At 40.4% G+C, this 25,388-nt stretch overlaps 1 protein-coding gene across 1 annotated transcript in view; it reads left to right on the forward strand.

The window, feature by feature from the left end:
* MEGF10 (multiple EGF like domains 10) overlaps nt 1-25,388 on the forward strand; it is a 184,247-nt gene that overhangs the window by 120,969 nt on the left and 37,890 nt on the right. The window contains exons 8-10 of the mRNA XM_069753927.1: nt 3,205-3,341; nt 3,587-3,799; nt 20,154-20,328. Coding sequence (XP_069610028.1) covers nt 3,205-3,341; nt 3,587-3,799; nt 20,154-20,328 — 525 coding nt within the window. The remainder of the gene's footprint in view (nt 1-3,204; nt 3,342-3,586; nt 3,800-20,153; nt 20,329-25,388) is intronic.

The raw sequence follows: 25,388 nt of genomic DNA on the forward strand, positions 1-25,388 counted from the left end.
ACCCTTCCCACGAGAGCTCACAGTCTGCAGGGGATGAGTGAGCATACACTAGGAGAGGGTAGAGCTGGTTGTGTGGCAGTTCAGTAGGTTGAGGATCACTGCTGGCTGTAGGCATGTCAGAAGAGGTGAGTCTTCAGGTTTGTTTGTTTTTTGAAGGTTTCTATGGTAGGCGAGAGTCTGATGTGTTGGGTTAGAGAGTTCCAGAGTATGGGGGAAGCACGGGAGAAGTCTTGGAAGACTATCCCACTGGTCTGAACTATCAATCAATGAAAAGCGCACTGCCCCTGGACAAGCAGGAAGCCGTAAGACTGGGGAGGCAATCCCGCTCTTAGCATCAGTGTCAGAGCTAGCTGGCAGTTTATCTCCTTAGATGAAATAGACAAAATCGACTGTGACCTCTAAGTGGTTAAGCAGAACAGAGCGGGTCTCCGGAACTTCACAGCTCACTGGAGGCATGGCCATAGGGTACAGATTGGATGTCACGGTTGCAGGAACATAAATAAGGCCCCCATGCCTGTCATGTTGCGATGTTGAAATCAGTATATGGCGCCGCTGCAGGAGTTGAGTACTTTGAAAGTCACTGGATGACCATGACATCTAAGCAGATATACAGCAGTCTCTGACATCTCATAGCACCGTGCCATGTGATCATGGACTATTGATAATTTGCCATAGTAGCCAGAGGCTTAATGAAGAGCCCCATGTCTGCCATGTTGGTACATCTATCAACCATTTAATAGGAGGAAGCTGATATGGCAATAGACTGCAATATATGTAGTATTGCAATTTATTGTACCAGCGATCAAGTGGTCACATGTTCACAAGAGCCAACGGGACAAAAGAAGATACGTAAAAAAAAGCATAAAAAAACTTTGTTAAAATATCTAAAAAAGTAAACATATTAGGCATTACTGCATTGATAAAGTCAAAGCTATTAAAATATTATATTGTTCATTCACACAACTGACAATCTCTGTCAGTCCCTGTGACAGAGTCACTGGCACAGTATGTGAAGGGTGATACGTGACACTGCGCATACTGCGGTCAGTGATGTAAATCCAGAATGTTTTGCCTCCAGCATGCTAAGTGCTGAGAGGGTTAATAGGAACCTATGTTATGGGCTGGTTTTAATGGACCTTCATAGAGGGGGTGGGCGGAGGTCCACCATATCTCCACATGCAGAGTCTGTCCTGGTCATGTGACCATCACATGGTGATTAAATACCTGGCTATGAGAGTCAGTGTGTGTTGTGTCTTGGGAGAGGAGGTACTCCCACGTAACTCCAAAGAGGAGCTGAGGACAGTGTGTGGTGTCTGCAGGTTGAAACCTGCAGAGAAAGGACTCTTAAACTTTGTTTTGATTTTCCGATAAGCTAGGAAGGCTCTGCTTTTGTTTTCAAAACCCTTCCTTGGTCTATGCAGACTTCAATAAACCATCAGGTGTTTCACTATGAAAGTGTTTCTATGTCTATATGAAGAAGCAGCTAAGCGTGTCAACCCCTCACAGTCCCATAGACATTTAATAACGCATGGGCATCCATGTCACCTCATTCAATCCCAACTTCAGCAAGAAAACACGGTTAGCTCAGGACCCCCATTCTAATGGTCAGTAAAGGTCCCAGTATGGGGGTGCCCCAGCTGTCAGACAGTTATTACATACTAGATGGTGGCCGATTCTAACGCATCGGGTATTCTAGAATATGTATGTATGTATGTATATAGCAGTCACATAGTATATAGCAGAGGCCACGTAGTATATAGCAAATACTACCTGGCCTGTGCTATATACTATGTGGCTGCTATATACATATATATTATAGAATACCCGATGCGTTAATACAGGCCACGCAGTATATAACACAGCCCAAACAGTATATAACACAGCCCACATACTATATAACACAACCCACGCAGTATATAGCAGCCACGCAGTATATAACACAGGGCATGTAGTATATAGCACAGCCCACGTACTATATAACACAGCCCATGTACTATATAACACAGCCCACGCAGTATATAGCAGCCACGCAGTATATAACACAGGCGACGCAGTATATAACACAGCCCATGTAACATATAACACAGGGCACGTAGTATATAGCACAGCCCACGGAGTATATCAAACAGCCCACGGAGTATATCAAACAGCCCACGGAGTATATAACACTGCCCATGTAGTATATAGCAGTCACGCGGTATATAACACTGCCCACGCAGTATTTAGCAGTGTGGGCACCATATCCCTGTTAAAAAAAATAATTAAAATAAAAAATAGTTATATACTCACCCCCTGGGATCCTACGAAACTCTGGCCATGCGTGCGCGGCTGCCACCATCTTCCGTTCCCAGGATGCATGGTGAAATTACCCAGATGACTTAGCAGTCTCGCGAGACCACTAAGTCTTCTGGGTAATTTCGCAATGCATCTCTGGGAACGGAAGATGGCGGCCATCGCCAGCGCATCGTCGGACGACGGAAGGTGAGAATAGCAGGTTTTTTGTTTTTTTATTATTTTTAACATTACATCTTTTTACTATTGATGCTGCATAGGCAGCATCAATAGTAAAAAGTTGGAGACACACAGGGTTAATAGCGGCGGTAACGGAGTGCGGTATCCTCAGCCCGTTACAGCTGGCATTAACCCTGTGTGAGCGGTGACTGGAGGGGATTACGGAGCTGGCGCCAGGCACTGACTGCAGGGGAGTAGGGGAGGGACTAATAGAACTGTGCCCGTCGCTGATTGGTCGCGGCAGCCATGACAGGCAGCTGGCGAGACCAATCAGCGACACGGGATTTCCGTTACGGAAGTTGCCGACAGAAAGACTGAAGTACCCCTTAGACAATTATATATATAGATACTGTGGCCCAGGGCTGACCTTCTGTATGCACATACCAGCCAGGGCATAAAGATGAAATAATATTCAGTTCTGAGTATTTTGAAATGATATCTACCCTATTTACACTTAAATACTCTAGAACTTTGATCCATAGATGTTAAATATATTTCATACATTGCTTTATGTCAGATAATATTGTGCTGTAACACCTGACCTTTCATAGTATGATCTGTAAGAGTTTATATTCTTGTGCCTCAGGGTAATTGCCTACAATTGATGGGGTCAGGTGCTTAGTTTAATTATCTGCTATCACAGTGCGTTCATCATTTTTGGACGCTGCGTGATAACCTTCTGTTTTAATTTAGGGCACAGTCTGTGGCCAGCCTTGCCCTGAGGGTCGCTACGGCAGAAACTGCACTCAGGAGTGCCAGTGTCACAATGGCGGTACGTGTGACTCTGCCACAGGTCAATGTCACTGCAGCCCTGGATACAACGGAGAACGGTGAGGAAGAGCTGGAATGATCTAATTATGGTCTTGCCTTTTAGTTTTGTAGAACTGAGAATTATGGTACAAGTTGGTATTTTCTTTTATTCTGTTGTGGAGTGAATTACATTGGTTTGACAATTTGTTTTATAAACCATCCTCCCATCTGTTGTTTTCATGTAAGCTGTTTAGGTGAATTTCTGCATATTGCCCATCCTAATGAGTCATACCTTCAGCCATATTCTGTTTTTATATGTGTTTAGATGCCAGGAAGAATGCCCTGTAGGGTTGTATGGAATGAACTGCGCGGAGACGTGCCGATGTCTTAATGGTGGAAAATGTTACCACATCAGTGGTGCCTGCCTTTGTGAACCAGGTTACACCGGGAAAAACTGTGAAAAGACTCTGTGCTCAGAGGGCGTCTATGGGATGAAGTGTGATAAACAGTGCCCATGCCATGGAAAGAATACACACAGGTAACCTGGAATTTGTTTTCAAAGATTCTAAAAAAAATAAAAGCTTGTTTTCTAGTTTTTTGTAACCTATAAATATATAGTGTGCTTGTGCTGAGTAAGACCAGGATGGTTATTGTATATGTAGGAGTGCACAAAGACATGCATGTGTACCAGCTCAACCACTGAGGGCATGTTCCCATGGTCAGTAAACACTGCGGGTTGGACGTGGCGTACATCTGCAGTGTCGAACCCACAGCGTCCAGATGTTACAGCATAGTATACGGGATTTCAAGAAATCCCATGTCCACTATGTGTGCACAGACGCCCTCGGCTTCCCTCCGGAGACGGACATGCGGCTCGTCTCTCCAATAACAAAGTAACAAAGACAGACAGCTGTACTCATTTCTGCTCCAGCTGTAGTTCTGCGCTGCTGTCTTCAGTCTTAGGCTACTTTCACACTAGCGTTAACTGCAATCCGTCACAATGCGTCGTGTTGCAGAAAAAACGCATCCTGCAAAAGTGCTTGCAGGATGCGTTTTTTCCCCATAGACTTGTATTGACGACGCATTGTGACGGATTGCCACACGTCGCATCCGTCGTGCGACGGATGCGTCGTGCTTTGGCGGACCGTCGGGAGCAAAAAACGCTACATGTAACGTTTTTTGCTCCTGACCGACTGCTTTTTCCGACCGCGCATACGCGTCCGGAACTCCGCCCCCACCTCCCCGCACCTCACAATGGGGTAGCGGATGCGCCGGAGAAATGCATCCGCTGCCTCCGTTGTGCAGTGCGTTAAATGCTAGCGTCGGAATCTCTGCCCGACGCATTGCGACGGGGAGATTCCGATGCTAGTGTGAAAGTAGCCTTAGTTGATGTGATTGCAGTGGGCTCAGCAATGATGTTGATGTAGAGGGCACCACTACCACAGACACATTAAAGGGGATATCTGGGGTTTTAAAAAAAAAAAGGCATGTACAGTTGTGCTAAAAAGTTTACATACCCTGGTAGAATTTTTGCTTTCTTGGCCTTTTTTCAGAGATTATGAATGATAACAACAAATCTTTCTCTCAACTCATGGTTAGTGGATGGGTGAAGCCATTTATTATCAAACTGCTGTGTTTTCTCTTTTTAAATCATAATGACAACCCAAAACATCCAAATGACCCTGATCAAAAGTTCACATACCCTGGTGATTTTGGCCTGTTAACATGCACAGAAGTTGACACAAATGGGTTTGAATGGCTACTAAAGGTAACATCCTCACCTGTGACCTGTTTGCTTGTAATCAGTGTGTGTGCATAAAAGCTGAGTGAGTTTCTGGGATCCAGACAGACTCTTGCATCTTTCAAGATGAGTCATGGGGAAAGCAAAATAATTGTCAATGGATCTACGGGAAAAGGTAGTTGATCTGTATAAAACAGGAAAGGGATACAAAAAGATATTCAAGGAATTGATAATGCCAGTCAGCAGCATTCAAACTGTGATTAATAAATGGAAAATCATGGCTCTGTAAAAACAAAACCACGGTCAGGTAGACCAACAAATAATGTCTTCCACAACTGCCAGGAAAATTGTTCGGGATGGAAAGAAAACCCCGCAAATAACATCAGCTGAAAAACCGGACTCTTTGAAAACTAGCGCTGTGGCTGTTTCAAGATGCACAATAAGGAGGCACTTAAAGAAAAATGGGCTGCATGGTCGAGTTGCCAGAAGAAAACCATTACTGTGCAAATGCCACAAAGTATCTCGCCTAACAGCACAGAGACAAGCCTCAAAACTTCTGGAACAAGGTAATTTGGAATGATGAGGCCAAAATTGAACTTTTTGTCCACTAGCATAAATGTTACAATTGGAAAGAGGTCAACAAGGCCTATGATGAAAGGAACACTATTCCTACTGTAAAGCACGGAGGTAAATCGCTGATGTTTTGGGGATGTGTGAGATACAAAGACACAGGAAACTTGGTCAAAGTTGAAGTAAAGATGAATGCAGCACGTTATCAGCAAATACTGGAGGCAAATTTGCATCAGCCCGGATGCTGCGCATGGGACATACTTGGACGTTCCAACATGACAACAATCCAAAACACAAAGGCAAAATTGACCTGTCATTGGCTACAGCAGAATAAAGTTAAGGTTCTAGAGTAACCATCTCAGTCTCCTGACCTCATAGAATAATAGAATCATAGAATGGTAGAGTTTGAAGGGACCTCCTGGGTCATCTGGTCCAACCCCCTGCTCAAAGCAGGATTCATTAAATCATCCCAGACAGATGTCTGTCCAGTCTCTGTTTGAAAACTTCCATGGAAGGAGAACTCACCACCTCACATGGCAGCCTGTTCCACTCATTGATCACCCTGTCAAAAATATTTTTCTAATATCTAATCTGTGTCTCCTCCCATTCAATTTCATCCTATTGCTTCTATTCTTGCAAATGAGAATAAAGATTATCCTTCTACAGTGTGATAACCCTTGAGATATTAGTAGACAGCTATTAAGTCTCCTCTCAATCTTCTTTTTTGCAAGCTAAACATTCCCAAATCCTGTAACCGTTCCTCACAGGACATAGTTTGCAGACCGGTCACCATTCTGTTCGCTCTTCTCTGAACTTGCTCCAGTTTGTTGATGTCTTTTTTAAAATGTGGTGCCCAAAACTGGACACAGTATTCCAGGTGAGGTCTGACTAAAGAGGAGTAGTGGGCAATAATGACTTCAAGTAATCTAGACTGTATGCTTCTGTTAATACATCCCAGAATTGCATTTGCTTTTTTTGCTGCTGCATCACACTGTTGACTTATGTTCAGTTTATGATCTATTAGTATACCTAAGTATTTTTCACATGTGCTGTTGCTTAGCCCTATTCCTCCCATTCTGTATATGCTTTTTTCCTTTTATTGCCCAGATGTAGTACTTTGCAATTTTCCTTGTTAAAAACCATTCTGTTAGATGCTGCCAACTGCTCCCGTTTATTTATATCTTTTTGAATCCTCTCTCTCTCTCTTTTCTAGCATTAGCTATCCCTGCTAGCTTTGTGTCATCAGCAAATTTAATCAGTGCACCCTCAATTCCTTCATCTAAATCATTGATAAAGATGTTGAACAATACAGGGCCCAGGACGGAACCCTGTGGTACCCCACTTGAGACATTCTTCCAACTTGATGCGCAGCCACTCTTTGGGCCCGATCACTAAGCCAGTTATGAATCCACCTAACAGTTGCCTTGTCCATTCCATACTTAGTCATTTTTCAATAAGGACGGTGTGAGATACTTTGTCAAATGCTTTGCTGAAGTCAAGATATACTATATCCACAGCATTTCCCTGATCCACCCAACATACATGTTGTTTAATAATTTGCTCAAAGATCTTTCCTGGTATGGAAGTCATACTCACTGGCCTATAGTTCCCTGGGTCCACCTTCTTCCCCTTTTTGCAGATAGGAACAACATTTGCTCTTCTCCAGTCTTCTGGGACTTCTCCTGTTCTCCAAGAATTTTCAAAGATTTTGAAGAGTGGTTCAAAAATGTCTTCTACTATCTCCTTCAGTACTCTGGGGTGTAATTCAATATCATTGAGCCACTCTGGGGAGATCTCAAGCGCGCAGTTCATGCTAGACAGCCCCTTAATTTACAGGAACTGGAGGCTTTTTGCCAAGAAGAGTGGGTAACTTTACCATTTGAGAAAATTAAGAAACTCATCCACAACTACCACAAAAGACTACAAGCTGTCATTGATGTTATAGGGGTCAATACATGGTATTAAGAAATAGGGTATGTGAACTTTTGATCAGGGTCATTTGGATGCTTTGGGTTGTCATTATGATTTAAAAAGACAAAACACAGTAGTTTGACAATAAATGGCTTCACCCAACCACTAACCATGAGTAGAGAAAAAGTTTTGGTGTTATCACTCATATTCTCTGAAAAAAGGCCATGAAATCAAAAATTCTGCAGGGGTACGTAAACTTTTGAGCAAATCTAAAGTTGCTGACAGAGGCAGCTATCTGTCTGTTGTATCTGGCGCTGGTCATTGACTGCTCCTGCCAGAGATTTAGCTGCTCCCTGTCAACAGAGCAGCAGTTTTTCTTCCTGTTGACAGGGCGGGACTACTGGTGTCATGTTGATTGACAGCCAGTTTCCGGTAATTAGGCAGAAGAGAGCCAGGTGTCAATCAGCACACATGCAGACCCCTGTCCAGGGTATACATTCACATTCTAATGTGGGAAGGTGTTAAATTATCCTATATAAAGCCATAGTTTGCAAGTTAAGACCACTGTAACAATAAAAGAGCTGTCTAGTAAAGCAGTTTGTGTAATTAGGAGTGTATCATTCTGGGAAGGATTGCCATAAAGGCGAATTGTTTCTCTTCCTCTAATGATCTGGATTCACATTTGTTTATTTAATATACAGTGTATTCTTCATTTCTCAGATTTTACTAGTCTGTAGTAGAAGAAAATGGCAGAATCAACAGTGCCCATTAGTTTAAGCAAATTCATCTATTGACTTTAGGTGCTGTGATTAATCAGCGTTGAGACGATAGTTAATGCTTTGCTTGCTCATCTTGGCTATGCATGATTATAACTACTCATTCCAGACACATACCCCCAAGCAAACCTGGCTCAGAAACTATCTGAACGGGATGCATGGTCATTACTCATACTAAGCCATACTAATCATAAAAACAAGCACAGCCCCTATTTCTGTTAGGATAACCTGGCTCAATGTATTTCAAGATGACAAAGACTTTCGGGAATTTGGTCAAAAAGTTTTTACTCCCAATTGTATTTAGTTACTTCACAAGTCCTCTCCACAAAGTACAGTACAAAGGCTCAGTGTGTCCCCTGCCATGTGCCCATTGCTTTATGTTTGTTTTCTACACCCTAAGTATTTTTATTATGTTTTATATGAACGTAAAGTATATCTGGAATAGAATGGCAAAAAGACCTCTTGCTATTCCTAGGTCAAATAGTAATGCCACATTCCTTCTTTAGGATAACCATGTGTGAATTTGCCCTTTAAAAACCAACACCTACACATGTAGCCACAGACTTCCCCTCTATGATTATATATAACAAGTATGAAACCAACCCTGGAAATACCATAATTAAAATGGTTTTGCCAGTTGCTATTCACAGTATCAGTTTACTGATTTTTTTCACAACTGTAATCAACAAAATGAAAAATATCCTGTGGGTCTCATACCAGAATTATTAACACATCCGTATGGATTTTTACACATTGATAGAGGAACATCTAAACCTGCCTTTATATAATGGGGTCTAATAAAATCTATGGGCTAAATGTGCACGCACATGAGATAGGACTGTCTCTCCACATAAGAATAAATGTTCAAGATATATTATTACACTTATTCTGCCACTGATGTACGTAGGCGAGATGTAAATGAGGGATGTGAGCACGGATCTCTGTACAAGCAAGGTTACTCGCTATCCCCTCCTCCTTAGCCTGACCAGCTACCCGTGGATGATCCAGGAAGGAAGATCATCCTCGTAGGTAGTTTATTCACAGTATCTTGACAAATGATGATGCTCAGATGTCTAGGGAAGATGAAAGGATCGAGATGAGGTAGAAGATGAAGGGATGAAGATGAGGTAGAAGATGAAGGGGTGAAGATGAGGTAGAAGATGATGGGTGGAAGGAAAGAGGTAACAAGGAGAATCCTCTCCCCGTCTCTGACCAGAAACAAAAACTACACAACCATCATAATAATGGAATCAAAATATTATGCATATGTCCTTGTAATAGTTATAAACTGAGAAGACGTTGGCTGGACAGCACAACATTTGTTTATCGCTCTGTATTTAAAGTTTTTATATCGATGTGCCCATCAAGTCCCAAAACATCATCTGTCAGAGTTCAGGAGGCATCCTCACGCGCAAGATGGCTGGATAGTGGGACCTAAAAATGTTTTGTTCAGACGACTTGAAATCAATATGTATTATGGTTTTATGTGGCACTGTAGAACAGCCCACACCCTCATTCACATTCCAGATATTCACATTCCAGATACACTTATTTTGTGTGGTCTTCAACATTGGTGACAAATGACAAAATGAAAAATTGTTCATTTTATTTAAAGAGAGGGACTGATTTTGGGCATTGATTTATACAGTACATATGTGATTTGACATGTCAGAAAATCCTATAATTGCAATACCCATTCATCTACCGGCACGTGTAAGAATAATAGATTGTCTTTTGTTAGAGATTAGGATAAAGTAAAGCCCCCATACACAATAGACAGCTGTTGGCCAAATGATGACTGTCTACTGTCTTGACTAGTCCATACACAGGAGTGATGGGATGTGTTCGGCAGGTCCCAGTGCTCTTATGTTGCCTATGAGTGAGATGCTATCTGAAATTGCACATGCCGAATCCTCATGTACCCCAACATCATCTGTCAGGAGAGATCTGAGAGGCCCTCGCTATAAGCAGGTTCAGTTAAACGGAATCTGTCACCCCAAAAATCGTATATGAGATAAGGCCACCGGGCCTTTCTGACCTTTCCCGGTGCCTGCGCACTACAGTACTTTGCTCTGCCCTCAACAGGTCAGACAAAGTACCTCTGCGTAGGAGCCGCGGCAAGAAGAGAAGAAAAGGACGTCATCGTATGAATATGGGAGATGCCGGACCGGACCGCGACACCCATCAGACCCGAACGGAACCGGGACCGCCCCTGGGTGGGTATAATATAACCTGTTTTTCTTACCTTTCAGGTTACATCGGGGGCTTATCTACAGCATTACAGAATGCTGTAGATAAGCCCCTGATACCGGTGGCCTTAGCTCATATATGATTTTTGGGGGTGACAGATTCCCTTTAACCCCTTAATCCCATATGACATACTATCCTGTCAAGGTGACCTGGGACTTAATTCCCAGTGACGGGATAGTATGTCATATGCGATCGACCGCGCTCACGGGAGGAGCGCGGCCGGGTGTCAGCTGACTATCGCAGCTGACATCCGGCACTATGTGCCAGGAGCGGTCATGGACCGCTCCCGGCACATTAACCCCCGGCACACCGCGATCAAACATGATCGCAGTGTTCCGGGGGCATAGGGAAGCATCGCGCAGGGAGGGGGCTCCCTGCGTGCTTCCCTGAGACGATCGGTACAAGGCGATGTGCTCACCTTGTACCGAGCATCTCCTCCCTGGAGGCCCCGGATCCAAAATGGCCGTGAGGCTACTTCCGGGTCCTGCACGGACTACTTCCGGGTCCAGAGCAAGCGCTGGTAAGCAAGGAGCAGGGCACGCGAGATAGCTGATCTTACACAGTGCTCTGCAAAGCATGGCGCTCCTTCCCTTCCGAGCTCTGCCATGCGCCGAAACGGTGGTTCCCCCCACATGTGGGGTATCAGCGTACTCAGGGCAAATTGGACAACAACTTTTGGGGTCTAATTTCTCTTGTTACCCTTGGGAAAATAAAAATTTAGGGGGCTAAAAAAACATTTTTGTGGGAAAAAAATTAATTTTTATTTTCATGACTGTGTTATAAACTGTAGTGAAACACTTGGGGGTTGAAAGCTCTCACAACACATCTAGATAAGTTCCTTGGGGGGCCTAGTTTCCAAAATGGTGTCACTTGTGGGGGGTTTCTACTGTTTAGGTGCATCAGGGGCTCTGCAAATGCAACGTGACGCCTGCAGACCAATCCATCTAAGTCTGCATTCCAAATGGCGCTTCTTCCCTTCCGAGCTTTGCCATGCGCCCAAACGGTGGTTCCCCCCCACATATGGGGTATCAGCGTACTCAGGACAAATTGAATAACAACTTTTGGGGTTGAATTTCTCCTGTTGCCCTTGGGAAAATACAAAACTGGAAGCTAAAAAATAATTTTGTGAAAATAAAAAAAAAAATTATTTTCACGGCTCTGCATTATAAACTGTAGTGAAACACTTGGGGCTTCAAAGCTGTCAAAACACAGCTAGATAAGTTCCTTAGGGGGTATACTTTCCAAAATGGTGTCACTTGTGGGGGTTTTCAATATTTAGGCACATCATGGGCTCTCCAAACGCAACATGGCATCCCATCTCAATTCCAGTCAATTTTGCATTGAAAAGTCAAACGGCGCCCCTTCCCTTCTGAGCTCTGCTGTGCGCCCAAACAGTGGTTTACCCCCACATGTGGGGGATCGGGATACTCAGAACAAATGGCACAACAACGTTTGGGGTCCAATTTCTTCTCTTACCCTTGGGAAAATAAAACAAATTGGAGCTGAAGTAAATTTTTTGTGACAAAAAGTTAAGTGTTAATTTTTTTAAACATTCCAAAAATTCCTGTAAAACACCTGAAGGGTTAATAAACTTCTTGAATGTGGTTTTGAGCACCTTGAGGGGTGCACTTTTTAGAATGGTGTCACACTTGGTTATTTTCTATCATATAGACCCCTCAAAATGATTTCAAATGTGATGTGGTCCCTAAAAAATATTGGTGATGTAAAAATGAGAAATTGCTGGTCAACTTTTAACCCTTATAACTCCCTAACAAAAAAAATGTTTGGTTCCAAAACTGTGCTGTTGTAAAGTAGACATGTGGGAAATGTTACTTATTAATTATTTTACATGACATATCTCTGTGATTTAAGGGCATAAAAATTCAAAGTTGGAAAATTGCAAAATTTTCCACATTTTCGCCAAATTTCCGTTTTTTTCACAAATAAACGCAAGTTATATGGAAGAAATTTTACCACTATCATGAAGTACAATATGTCATGAGAAAACCATGTCAGAATCGCCAAGATCCGTTAAAGCGTTCCAGAGTTATAACCTCATAAAGGGACAGTGGTCAGAATTGTAAAAATTGACCCGGTCATTAACGTGCAAACCACCCTTGGGGCTTAAGGGGTTAACATAAGTCTAATGTATATAGTGACCTTAATAAGACACACAGAAAGCAAAATTGTGCAACAAAGTGTAAGTGTTTCCTTATTTTTATAGAGCAGATCACATTATAAAAGCAGATTTAGTCACAGGAACTTCTGCTGCTCCTGCAAGTTCTGCAGAAATCACATAGCTGCACATTGCAAACATTCAGTTTGCTCATGTCTGTATTGGGCAAGATCTTTCTCATTAAGGATTTTGTAAAACTGGCTATTAATACCAATAGATCAGGACATTTGTATTTACAGTGGGGAAAATAAGTGTTTGATACGCTGCCGAATTTGCAAGTTTTCCCACCTACAGAGAATGGAGAGGTATGTGATTTTTATCATAGGCACATTGCAACTGTGAGAGAGAGAATCTAAAAGTAAAAAACAGAAAATCACATTGTATGATTTTTACATAGATAATTTGCATTTTATTGTCTGAAATAAGTATTTGATACAAGAGAAAAATAGAACTTAATATTTGGTACAGAAACCTTTGCAATTACAGAGGTCAGACGTTTCCTGTAGCTCTTGACCAGGTTTGCACACACTGCAGCAGGGATTTCGGCCACTCCATTCTTTATATTTGGGAGAACTTGCAAAATTGTCAGTGTATCAAATACTTATTTTCCCCACTGTATGCCAAAACAAGGATATTTCTTATTAGGAAAAGGGCATACTTTGGGTTTTATTACAGGGAATCTGTCAACAGGTTTTTACTATCCTATCTGAGAGCAAAATGATGTAGGGGCAGAGACCCTGATTCCAGAGATGTATAACTTAGCGGACAGCCTGTTGCACTTTTGATAACATATCTGCTGCAGATCTACCAGTTCTCTGAATGCTGAGCTCTAACCCGCCTACATCACTGGCAGATTTCTGTGTACTCTGTGCATAGGCAGAAAGCTGCCAATCAATGGTGGGGCAGGGTTACACGGAGCTCATGATGATGGAGGACTACATGGCAGCAGGTTTTCTAGTGATAATCTCCTGCTGATAAATCAGTGATTTTTATCAAAATTTCAGCAAACAGCCCAGTTAGTGACACATAGCTGGAATCAGGGTGTTTGTCTCTACATTATGCTGCTCTAAGATTTAGTGTCAAAAGCCTGATGGCAGATCCCTTTAACTACCTTCTCCCACAGTAATAATTCAAGTAGTTCAGTTTTCATTGCTTTACCTCCCATTCAGCATGTTAATCCACAGACGCCCAGCAGAGGCTGACAGTCTGAAGAGCCTCATAAAACAATCTGTGCATTGACAACACATTTGATTTACTTCTTAGACCTGCCCTTGTAGTGAGCGGGAGGACTGCACCAGAGAGAGGCACAAGTGTCCTATTGTACTGTTGGTGTTAACACGCGTCTTATTACACAGCTGACCATGTCAGTTTGCAATGTGGCAGCAGCTGCTTTAACTGTGGGCTCAATAGGACCGCTGTTCCAGGTGGAGACAGATGGTCTCCTCGCCAGGTAATAGATGTATGGTCGGAGTCTCTAACAGCAAAGGTCAATGCAGTCATTTGTTTCCTTGCCACGTGCGGAACAGAAGATAAAATAATCAGCAACAAATTAATTCTCATTATAAAACAATAACAGAAACTAATGTCTCCGTACTGTTCTGACTGCAAATGAAACAAATAATGTAGCTTGTGGCATAATTATTCACATCACATGGCATTTTTGATTATGGTTCCATGTCCTTGAAATCGACAAACAGTGCTCATGCATATTACCGTAAATTGTGTGCAGGGTAGCACTATAGTGTGGGTAGAATGAGAGGTATTGATGACTTTCTCACATTAGTGATGAAGTGTATGATTAGTCATGGAGTGTATGATATACGGTAAATCATGGAGAGTATGATATGCGGTAAGTCATGAAGTGTATGATATTCAGTAAGTCATTGAATGTATGATATTCAGGAAGTCATGGAGTGTATAATATGCGGCAAGTCATGGAGTGTATGATAATGGTAAGTCATGGAATGTATGATATACGATAAGTAATGGAATGTATGATATACAGTAAGCCATGGAGTGTATGACATACGGTAAATCATGGAGTGTATGATATACGATAAGTAATGGAATGTATCATATACAGTAAGCCATGGAGTGTATGACATACGGTAAATCATGGAGTGTATGATATACAGTAAGTCATGGAATGTATGATATACGGTAAGTCATGGAATGTATGATATACGATAAGTAATGGAATGTATCATATACAGTAAGCCATGGAGTGTATGACATATGGTAAGTCATGGAGTTTATGATATACAGTAAGTCATGGAATGCATGATATACGGTAAGTCGTGGAATGTATGACATACGGTAAGTCATTGAATGTATCCTATATGTAAGTAATGGAATGTATGACATATGGTAAGTCATGGATTGTATGATATTCAGTAAGTCATGGAGTGTATGATAAACGGTAAGCCATGGAATGTATGATATACGATAAGTAATGGAATGTATGATATACGGTAAGCCATGGAGTATATGACATACGGTAAGCCATGGAGTGTATGATATATGGTAAGTCATGGAATGTAATATATATGGTACGCCATGGAGTGTATGACATACGGTAAGTCATGGAGTGTATGATATACGGTAAGTCATGGAATGTATGATATACGATAAGTAATGGAATGTATGATATACGATAAGTAATGGAATGTATGATATACGATAAGTAATGGAATGTATGACATACGGTAAGACATGGAATGTATGATATACAGTAAGCCATGGAGTGTATGACATACGGTAAGTCATGGAGTTTATGATATACAGTAAGTCATGGAATGCATGATATACGGTAAGTCGTGGAATGTATGACATATGGTAAGTCATGGAATGTATCCTATATGTAAGTAATGGAATGTATGACATATGGTAAGTTATGGATTGTATGATATTCAGTAAGTCATGGAGTGTATGATAAACGGTAAGTCATGGAATGTATGATATACGGTAAGTAATGAAATGTATGATATACGGTAAGCCATGGAATGTATGATATACGATAAGTAATGGAATGTATGATATACGGTAAGCCATGGAGTATATGACATACGGTAAGTCATGGAGTGTATGATATATGGTAAGTCATGGAATGTAATATATATGGTATGCCATGGAGTGTATGACATACGGTAAGTCATGGAGTGTATGATATACGGTAAGTCATGGAATGTATGATATACGATAAGTAATGCAATGTATGATATACGATAAGTAATGGAATGTATGACATACGGTAAGTCATGGAATGTCTGATATACGATAAGTCATGGAGTTTATGATATACAGTAAGTCATGGAATGTATGATATACGGTAAGTCGTGGAATGTATGACATACGGTAAGTCATTGAATGTATCCTATATGTAAGTAATGGAATGTATGACATATAGTAAGTCATGGATTGTATGATATTCAGTAAGTCATGGAATGTATGATATACGGTAAGTCGTGGAATGTATGACATACGGTAATTCATTGAATGTATCCTATATGTAAGTAATGGAATGTATGACATATAGTAAGTCATGGATTGTATGATATTCAGTAAGTCATGGAGTGTATGATAAACGGTAAGTCATGGAATGTATGATATACGGTAAGTCATGGAATGTATGATATACGGTAAGTCATGGAATGTATCATATATGACAAGTCATGGAATGTAGTATATATGGTATGTCATGGAGTGTATGATATATGGTAAGTCATGGAATGTATGATATACAATAAGTAATGGAATGTATGATATACAGTAAGCCATGGAGTGTATTACATATGGTAAGTCATGGAGTTTATGCTATATGGTTAGTCATGGAATGTACGATATACAGTAAGTCATGGAGTGTATGATATTTGGTAAGTCATGGAATGTATGATATATATTAAGTCAAGGAATGTATGATATACGGTAAGACATGGAATGTATGACATACGGTAAATCATGGAATGTATGATATTCAGTAAGTCATGGAGTGTATGATAAACGGTAAGCCATGGAATGTATGATATACGATAAGTAATGGAATGTATGATATACGGTAAGCCATGGAGTATATGACATACGGTAAGTCATGGAGTGTATGATATATGGTAAGTCATGGAATGTAATATATATGGTATGCCATGGAGTGTACGACATACGGTAAGTCATGGAGTGTATGATATACGGTAAGTCATGGAATGTATGATATACGATAAGTAATGGAATGTATGATATACGATAAGTAATGGAATGTATGACATACGGTAAGACATGGAATGTATGATATACAGTAAGCCATGGAGTGTATGACATACTGTAAGTCATGGAGTTTATGATATACAGTAAGTCATGGAATGCATGATATACGGTAAGTCGTGGAATGTATGACATACGGTAAGTCATGGAATGTATCCTATATGTAAGTAATGGAATGTATGACATATGGTAAGTCATGGATTGTATGATATTCAGTAAGTCATGGAGTGTATGATAAACGGTAAGTCATGGAATGTATGATATACGGTAAGTAATGAAATGTATGATATACGGTAAGCCATGGAATGTATGATATGCGATAAGTAATGGAATGTATGATATACGGTAAGCCATGGAGTATATGACATACGGTAAGTCATGGAGTGTATGATATATGGTAAGTCATGGAATGTAATATATATGGTATGCCATGGAGTGTATGACATACGGTAAGTCATGGAGTGTATGATATACGGTAAGTCATGGAATGTATGATATACGATAAGTAATGCAATGTATGAAATACGATAAGTAATGGAATGTATGACATACGGTAAGTCATGGAATGTCTGATATACGATAAGTAATGGAATGTATGATATACAGTAAGCCATGGAGTGTATGACATACGGTAAGTCGTGGAGTTTATGATATACAGTAAGTCATGGAATGTATGATATACGGTAAGTTGTGGAATGTATGACATACGGTAAGTCATTGAATGTATCCTATATGTAAGTAATGGAATGTATGACATATAGTAAGTCATGGATTGTATGATATTCAGTAAGTCATGGAGTGTATGATAAACGGTAAGTCATGGAATGTATGATATACGGTAAGTCATGGAATGTATCATATATGACAAGTCATGGAATGTAATATATATGGTATGTCATGGAGTATATGATATACGGTAAGTCATGGAATGTATGATATACAATAAGTAATGGAATGTATGATATACAGTAAGCCATGGAGTGTATGACATATGGTAAGTCATGGAGTTTATGCTATATGGTTAGTCATGGAATGTACGATATACAGTAAGTCATGGAGTGTATGATATTTGGTAAGTCATGGAATGTATGATATATATTAAGTCAAGGAATGTATGATATACGGTAAGACATGGAATATATGATATACGGTAAATCATGGAATGTATGATATTCGGTAAGTCATGGAGTGTATGATATACGGTATGTCATGGAATGTATGATATACGGTAAGTCATGGAATGTATGATATACATACGGTAAGTCATGGAGTGTATGATATACAATAAGTAATGGAATGTATGATCTACAGTAAGTTATGGAGTGTATGACATATGGTAAGTCATGAAGTTTATGATATATGGTTAGTCATGGAATGTACGATATACAGTAAGTTATGGAGTGTATGATATTTGGTAAGACATGGAATGTATGATATACGGTAAGTCATGGAATGTATGATATACGGTAAGTCATGGAATGTATGATATACGGTAAGTCATGGAATGTATGATATACGGTAAGTCATGGAATGTATGATATACATACGGTAAGTCATGGAGTGTATAATATACGGTAAGTCATGAATGTATGATATGCGGTAAGTCATGGAGTGTATGATATACGGTAAGTCATGAATGTATGATATGCGGTAAGTCATGGAGTGTATAATATATGGTAAGTCATGGAGTGTACGATATACGGTAAATCATGGAATGTATGGTATACGGTAAGTCATGGAGTGTTTGATATACGGAAAGTCATGGAGTGTACGATATACGGTATGTCATGGAATGTATGATATACGGTAAGTAATGGAATGTATGATATACGGTAAGCTATGAAGTATATGATATACGGTAAGTTATGGAATGTATGATATGGTAAATCATGGAGTGTATGATATACGGTAAGTCACATGTTAACAATGAAGGGAACACTTTGAAGTGAACTCATTACAACGGACACAGTGAGCATATAATGAGAACTATAGCGCCCTCTTATAGTAATCACTATAGCTATATAAAAGAAACAATTCTTCTTATCGGTGCTCTTATAGCTCTAATCTTGTTTTGAATCTCTCCTAGACATTTTGGAAGGACAGCTATGTATTATTATTTCCTTAAACTCAACATTATTACTTCTTCATTGATTTTTAGGCTTGTTACCCTAATAGATGGCACTAGCGTTCTAGTCCTCTTGCTCTCTGAAGAGGATATTTGCATATTTAAATTCCCAGAGGAACATTGCATGGCCTATAAGTCTCCTTACACCTGGTTGGCACTCACAAGGAGAATCATTCCCCCTTAGACCCTACTTCTGTACTTGCACTCTTGCAAAGATGACCATGGAGTTTAGATGAACTGATGACCATCCAATGTGTATGACGATGTCCTGACTGTCCTCAAATACATTTTCTTGTTCTAGCAGAAGATGGAGTTTTAAGTAGAAGCTTTCTCCTCTCTCTTTTGGGAACTTATTAGTCAAGGGCAAGTTGGTCTGGATGAACAAGTTGTCAGCCAACAGCTATCTAAATTGTATGGACAGTTTTATGGTGAATAGGCAAAGTTTGACAAAATTCCCAAATGGGCTTACTTGCTTTCACTATTCTAATGAGTTAGTGAATGACCAGGCCATGAGGTTACAGTGGGACTAAAGTTAAAGTGGTTGACTGTTCATAACATATTGAATGGGGCTGGGCTTTGTAGCTTCTGTCCATGTGTTTATATTTGTCACACCACTGAAGCAAATAACAGCTGATCAGTGGTAGCTCTGGATGTCGGACCACCGCCCATCTGATAATACTGAGCTATCCTGTAAATATGTGATTAACATGTTATGACTGGACAAACCCAATAAGACAAAATGACATTTGGGGAAATAGTCACATCTGTTGAAAATATTTTTATATTATACTATATTAAAATTATTGAACAAGGCAAAATCTAAAAATTGAATTTGCAAGAAAAGAAAATAACATTGTAATCCTTTAAATTGTATTTGATATACGGTATATTTTTTTTAATTGTAAAACAATTATGCCTGTAATATCAAGGCATAAAGTAAAGGTAAAAATGACTGTTCATCAGAAATTAATAGTTTAGCACTTTTGTCCTTAAAACAATGATGGGGAAAACTGTAATAATTGTGCTTTTGGTGTCATATTCAGCCTCAGGATCATTTGCTGACTTGTCTCTTTCATCCTGTCCCCTCAGCTGTCATCCTATGTCTGGAGAATGTTCCTGTAAGCCTGGCTGGTCTGGACTGTACTGCAATGAGACTTGTTCTCCCGGCTTCTATGGCGAATCCTGTCAGCAGATCTGCAGCTGCCAAAATGGGGCAGACTGTGATAGCGTGACTGGGAAATGCATCTGTGCTCCAGGTTTTACGGTAAATCAGAAGCTAAGCTGCTCTATTTCCTGTTCTCGTATGTGTAAAAGAGAGAAGCCTACATTTTTAGAGATGTTAATGTCTATAGGATGTTGGCTATACACGAATATGGCACATTTCACCTCCACTATAGAAGGTCTTCACAGACTTATATGCGCACCATATCTTCTAACCAGTTAGAGTATGTGCACACGTTCAGTAAATGGAGCAAATAGCGGAGTGTTGGCAGGAAAAAGGTTGCGTAAAATATTACAGTTTTCGATGCGTTTTTTTTCCCATTCAGTTGAATGGGTGAAAAATGCTGCAAAAAATCTGAAAGAATTCATATGATGTAAATGTGAAGCTGCTACAAATCTGCAAGGAAAAAATAAGCAGCACATGTATGAGATTTCACAAATTTCTGATTTATTTTGCTGGTACAGTAAGCCCCCCGAGTCCAGAATTCTTATCGACGTCTGTACATTTGTTGCTCCAATAACAATTAGAAACAGTGGCGTAACTAGAGTCTGGTGGGCAGCTGTCCAAAATTTGGACCGTGGTGCCCCCTCACCTATCCACCTTTTCCTTTGATGACTGATTTGCACACTTTTGGCATTCTCTTGATGAGCTTCAAGAGGTATTCACCGGCAATGTTCTTCCAACAATCTTGAAGGAGTTCCCTTTTGCCTTCACTCTGCGGTCCAGCTCACCCCAAACCATCTCGATTGGGTTCAGGTCTGGTGACGGTGGAGGCCAGGTCATCTGGCTTAGCACCCCATCACTCTCCTTCTTGGTCAAATAGCGCTTACACAGCCTGGAGGTGTGTTTGGGGTCATTGTCCTGTTGAAAAATAAATGATGGTCCAACTAAATGCAAACCAGATGGAATACTGTAGTATGCCGCTGCAAGATGCTGTGGTAGCCATGCTGGTTCAGTATGCCTTCAATTTTGAATAAATCCCCAACAGTGTCACCAGCAAATCACCCCCGCACCATCACACCTCCTCCTCCATGCTTCACGGTGGGAACTAGCCATGTAGAGTCCATCCGTTCACCTTTTCTGCGTCGCACAATGACACGGTGGTTGGAACCAAAGATCTCAAATTTGGATTCATCAGACCAAAGCACAGATTTCCACTGGTCTAATGTCCATTCCTTGTGTTCTTTAGCCCAAACAAGTCTCTTCTGCTTGTTGCCTGTCCTTAGCAGTGGTTTCCTAGCAGCTATTTTACCACGAAGGCCTGCTACACAAAGTCTCCTCTTAACAGTTGCTGTAGAGATGTGTCTGCTGCTGGAACTCTGTGTGGCATTGACCTAGTCTCTAATCTGAGCTGCTGTTAACCTGCGATTTCTGAGGCTGGTGACTCGGATAAACTTATCCTCCTTCCTTTCCTTGGGCGGTCCTCATGCGAGCCAGTTTCTTTGTAGCGCTTGATGGTTTTTGCCACTGCACTTTGGGACACTTTCAAAGTTTGACCAATTTTTCGGACTGACTGACCTTCATTTCTTAAAGTAATGATGGCCACTCGTTTTTCTTTACTTATCTGCTTTTTTCTTGCCATAATACAAATTCGAACAGTCTATTCAGTAGGACTATCAGCTGTGTATCCACCAGACTTCTGCACAACACAACTGATGGTCCCAACCCCGTTTATAAGGCAAGAAATCCCACTTATTACACCCAACAGGGCAGACCTGTGAAGTGAAACCATTCCCGGTGACTACCTCTTGAAGCTCATCAAGAGTGTGCAAAGCAGTCATCAAAACAAAAGGTGGCTACTTTGAAGAACCTAGAATATAAGACATTATTTCAGTTTTTTCACACTTTTTTGTTAAGTATATAATTCCACATGTGTTAATTCATAGTGTTGATGCCTTCAGAGTGAATGTGCAATTTTCATAGCCATGAAAATACAGAAAACATTTTAAATGAGAAAGTGTGTCCAAACTTTTGGTCTGTACTGTACATATGTTCTCATCCTGGTGGGTATATATATATATATATATATATATATATATAATGCTCAGTCTATAGTTCTCTATATAGTATATGGCACTCCATTGTCCTCCATATAGTATAATGTACCCAATAGTCCTCCATATAATATAAATCACCCAAGAAACCTCCATATTGTATAAAGAACAGTCCATAGTCCTCCATGGAGTATATTGCACCCCATAGTCATGTAGTATAATTCACAGCCGATAGTCAAACATTTAGTATAATGCACAGCCTATAGTCATACATGTAGCATAACGCACAGCCCATAGTCATTCTTGTAGTATAATGCACAGCCCATAGTCATGCATGTAGCATATAATACATAGCCCATAGTCATCCATGTAGTAGTATGGCCACTGTTTACTCAGTGATTTGAAAAGAAAAGTTCTCACCTCTCATCCACTCCCCTGCCATGGGACGTCCCCCGAGGAAGCCAGCAACTGAATTCAGCGTGCAAGCAACAAGAGCGCATAATGTCACTGCCATGCGCCTTCGGTCACCTGCATGCCAACATTAGCTGCTGGCCTCTCATTGTCCGACAGCTTGCATTGCCATGCACAGACTCATTGGGTTTGAGTGCCGCAATACACTTCAGCTGAATGTGCGACCGCTGTAGTTACACTCCTGGTTGGAAATAACATAGAGTTAGTTATTCCCACATTACATAAGTGATGCTATTCTGAGAATAATTAAAGGTTGAAATTTGGGTGGTCGGGATGGACATTGTTCCTTGGTGGCTGTCCTTTACCTATAGAAAATGTATGAATCCAAACAACCCAGAGGATAGGGAAAAAAAGGCAACAACGCCGCACACGATCTAAGTGCAGTAGAAACTAGGTGTAAATTGCACGATGATATAATCGCACTCATCTGGTCAAAGGCGAAAATGAAGCATTCAAAGGGGATCCGAGAGGAACGGTCTGCAGCTCGGCCGACTGGGCACACGGAAAAGGCCCTCAGACATCCGAGGTAAAACAATAGATAGCAAGGAAAATCCCAGTATATACCTGGCGCTCCCGTATAGAGATTCTCATAGATATTATATATAAATATCTGCTTTATTGAGGTAATAAAAAATTACAGGACAACGCGTTCTGACTCCTATGCCCTGGAATCGTCTTCAGGTCATTAAAAAATAAATAAATAATATGAAAAAATCAGCCACACACTCTTTTTATACATTCAATTTCCAAAGGATCAAATAGGGCGGAGTACTGGAGGAGCTCTAAAGCTCCACCTAGATAACTGAAAAAAACACCCTATACCAAAGGGACAAATCCTCCCAGGACATGTTCTCATTAATGCACTAATTTACTTGTGTATATATATATATATATATATATATATATATATATATATATATATATATATATATATATATATATATATATACACTACGTATAAGGAACTACCATATAAAATACAATAAAAATAAAAAGCAAAAAAAAAAAAAACTTTTCTAAAAATTTTTTATAACTTTTTCTTTTTAAATCCCCCCATTTTTTTTCCTTTCTTTCACTCCTCCCTTCTTTATCTTTTCTTTCTTTCCCTTTTCTCTCTCCTTTCAATTTCTCAAAAACAATCATAAATATTCATAATAACAAATTCATTTTGTGACCAAAGTCAAGAAAATTGACACCCCTTAGTTCTTTTAAGAGATAAGGATTATCAAGAAAACATAACACGAGCAGTTTATATCCAAAGTGAAGGCCATTAGAGTGAAGTTGGCTGAACCTGTCCATACTGACAGGTTTGTTCGATGATCTATAATGTGAAGGAAGGCCTCCAAACTAAACCCCGATAAATGTCAAGATGTCTTTGTCATCTGCTGAAATGCGCCTCATTGTTATTTTATTATTATTATTTATTGATATAGCACCATTAATTCCATGGTGCTGTACATGAGAAGAGGTTACATACAAAGTTATAGATATCGTTTACAGTAAACAAATTACAATGACAGACTGGTACAGAGGGGAGAGGACCCTGTCCTTGCGGAGCGTCATAAGTAGTTCTGAGCCATTTGACAAGGAGACAGCAATGAAAATAATAATAATAATGGTTATACTTAACTGAGTGATGGACACCATGAGTTACCACAGCAGCCTGGTCTATATAATAACCTGAAGGAATCAGAGTACAGCAGTGTCAAGCATCTCTTACATATGGGTATGTGCACACGTTAAGTATTTACAGCAGACACTTTTGCACCAAAAACGTTTCTATTGGATGGAATGACACTGCATAAAATGTTTTTGTCACTTGTTTGCATGAGTTTTTGATATTTTATTCCCCATTCATTTGAATGGGTGAAAAATGCTGACTTGATATGTTTACTACATAAGAAAAATAGAGAAAGGTCCAAAGATAACAAAATAACAACTTTATTAAATATTAACAACAATAGTGTACAAAATACAAAATTTACACAACTAGGATCGGGAAAAGGAGGGCAAGGGTCCCGACCAATAAGATGTAATAAACGGCCAACATGGGAAAAAGAAAGCAGGCTAAGTGCCATCAATAGATAGAGGAACCCAGGGTAGTAAATAAATATAAAGTCCAATGACTAATTAAATCTTTTGTATAATGTAGTGCGCACTACCTACAACCTACAGCCCGGTTCATACACTACCCAATCTGCTTACCCATGCTAATGCCAGGTCGGGACCGATGCTCCCCGCCGCCACCGACGCGCGTTTCGCCTTCTTTGTCAAGGTGCGGTAGTGTGCCATATGTTAAGCCTCCCCTAAATATCCCACAAATGCCATGCTCACACGTGCGGCGCATGTCCTCAGATCCGAGCGCCGGTACTTGCATCACTTCCGGCACAGATCTAACACGCGAGCCAGGGCAGAAAATCGAGCGCCGCTGGATCTCATTTGTCAGCGTAAATATGCCAGCAGCGATACCCCAGAGCGCATCGATCCGGGACATGCGCACAAGAGCATGGGAGGATATAGCAAGGAGGCAAACCCATACATAGCGCAATAGATCAAACATAAAATAAAATAAAACCATCAAATACATGAATAAATGGAGCATCACTGTACAGCACAAAAGAGCCACATAAAAGAAGA

The sequence above is a fragment of the Ranitomeya imitator genome, chromosome 1, assembly GCF_032444005.1.
Source record: "Ranitomeya imitator isolate aRanImi1 chromosome 1, aRanImi1.pri, whole genome shotgun sequence".
Classification (NCBI taxonomy): Eukaryota; Metazoa; Chordata; class Amphibia; order Anura; family Dendrobatidae; genus Ranitomeya; species Ranitomeya imitator.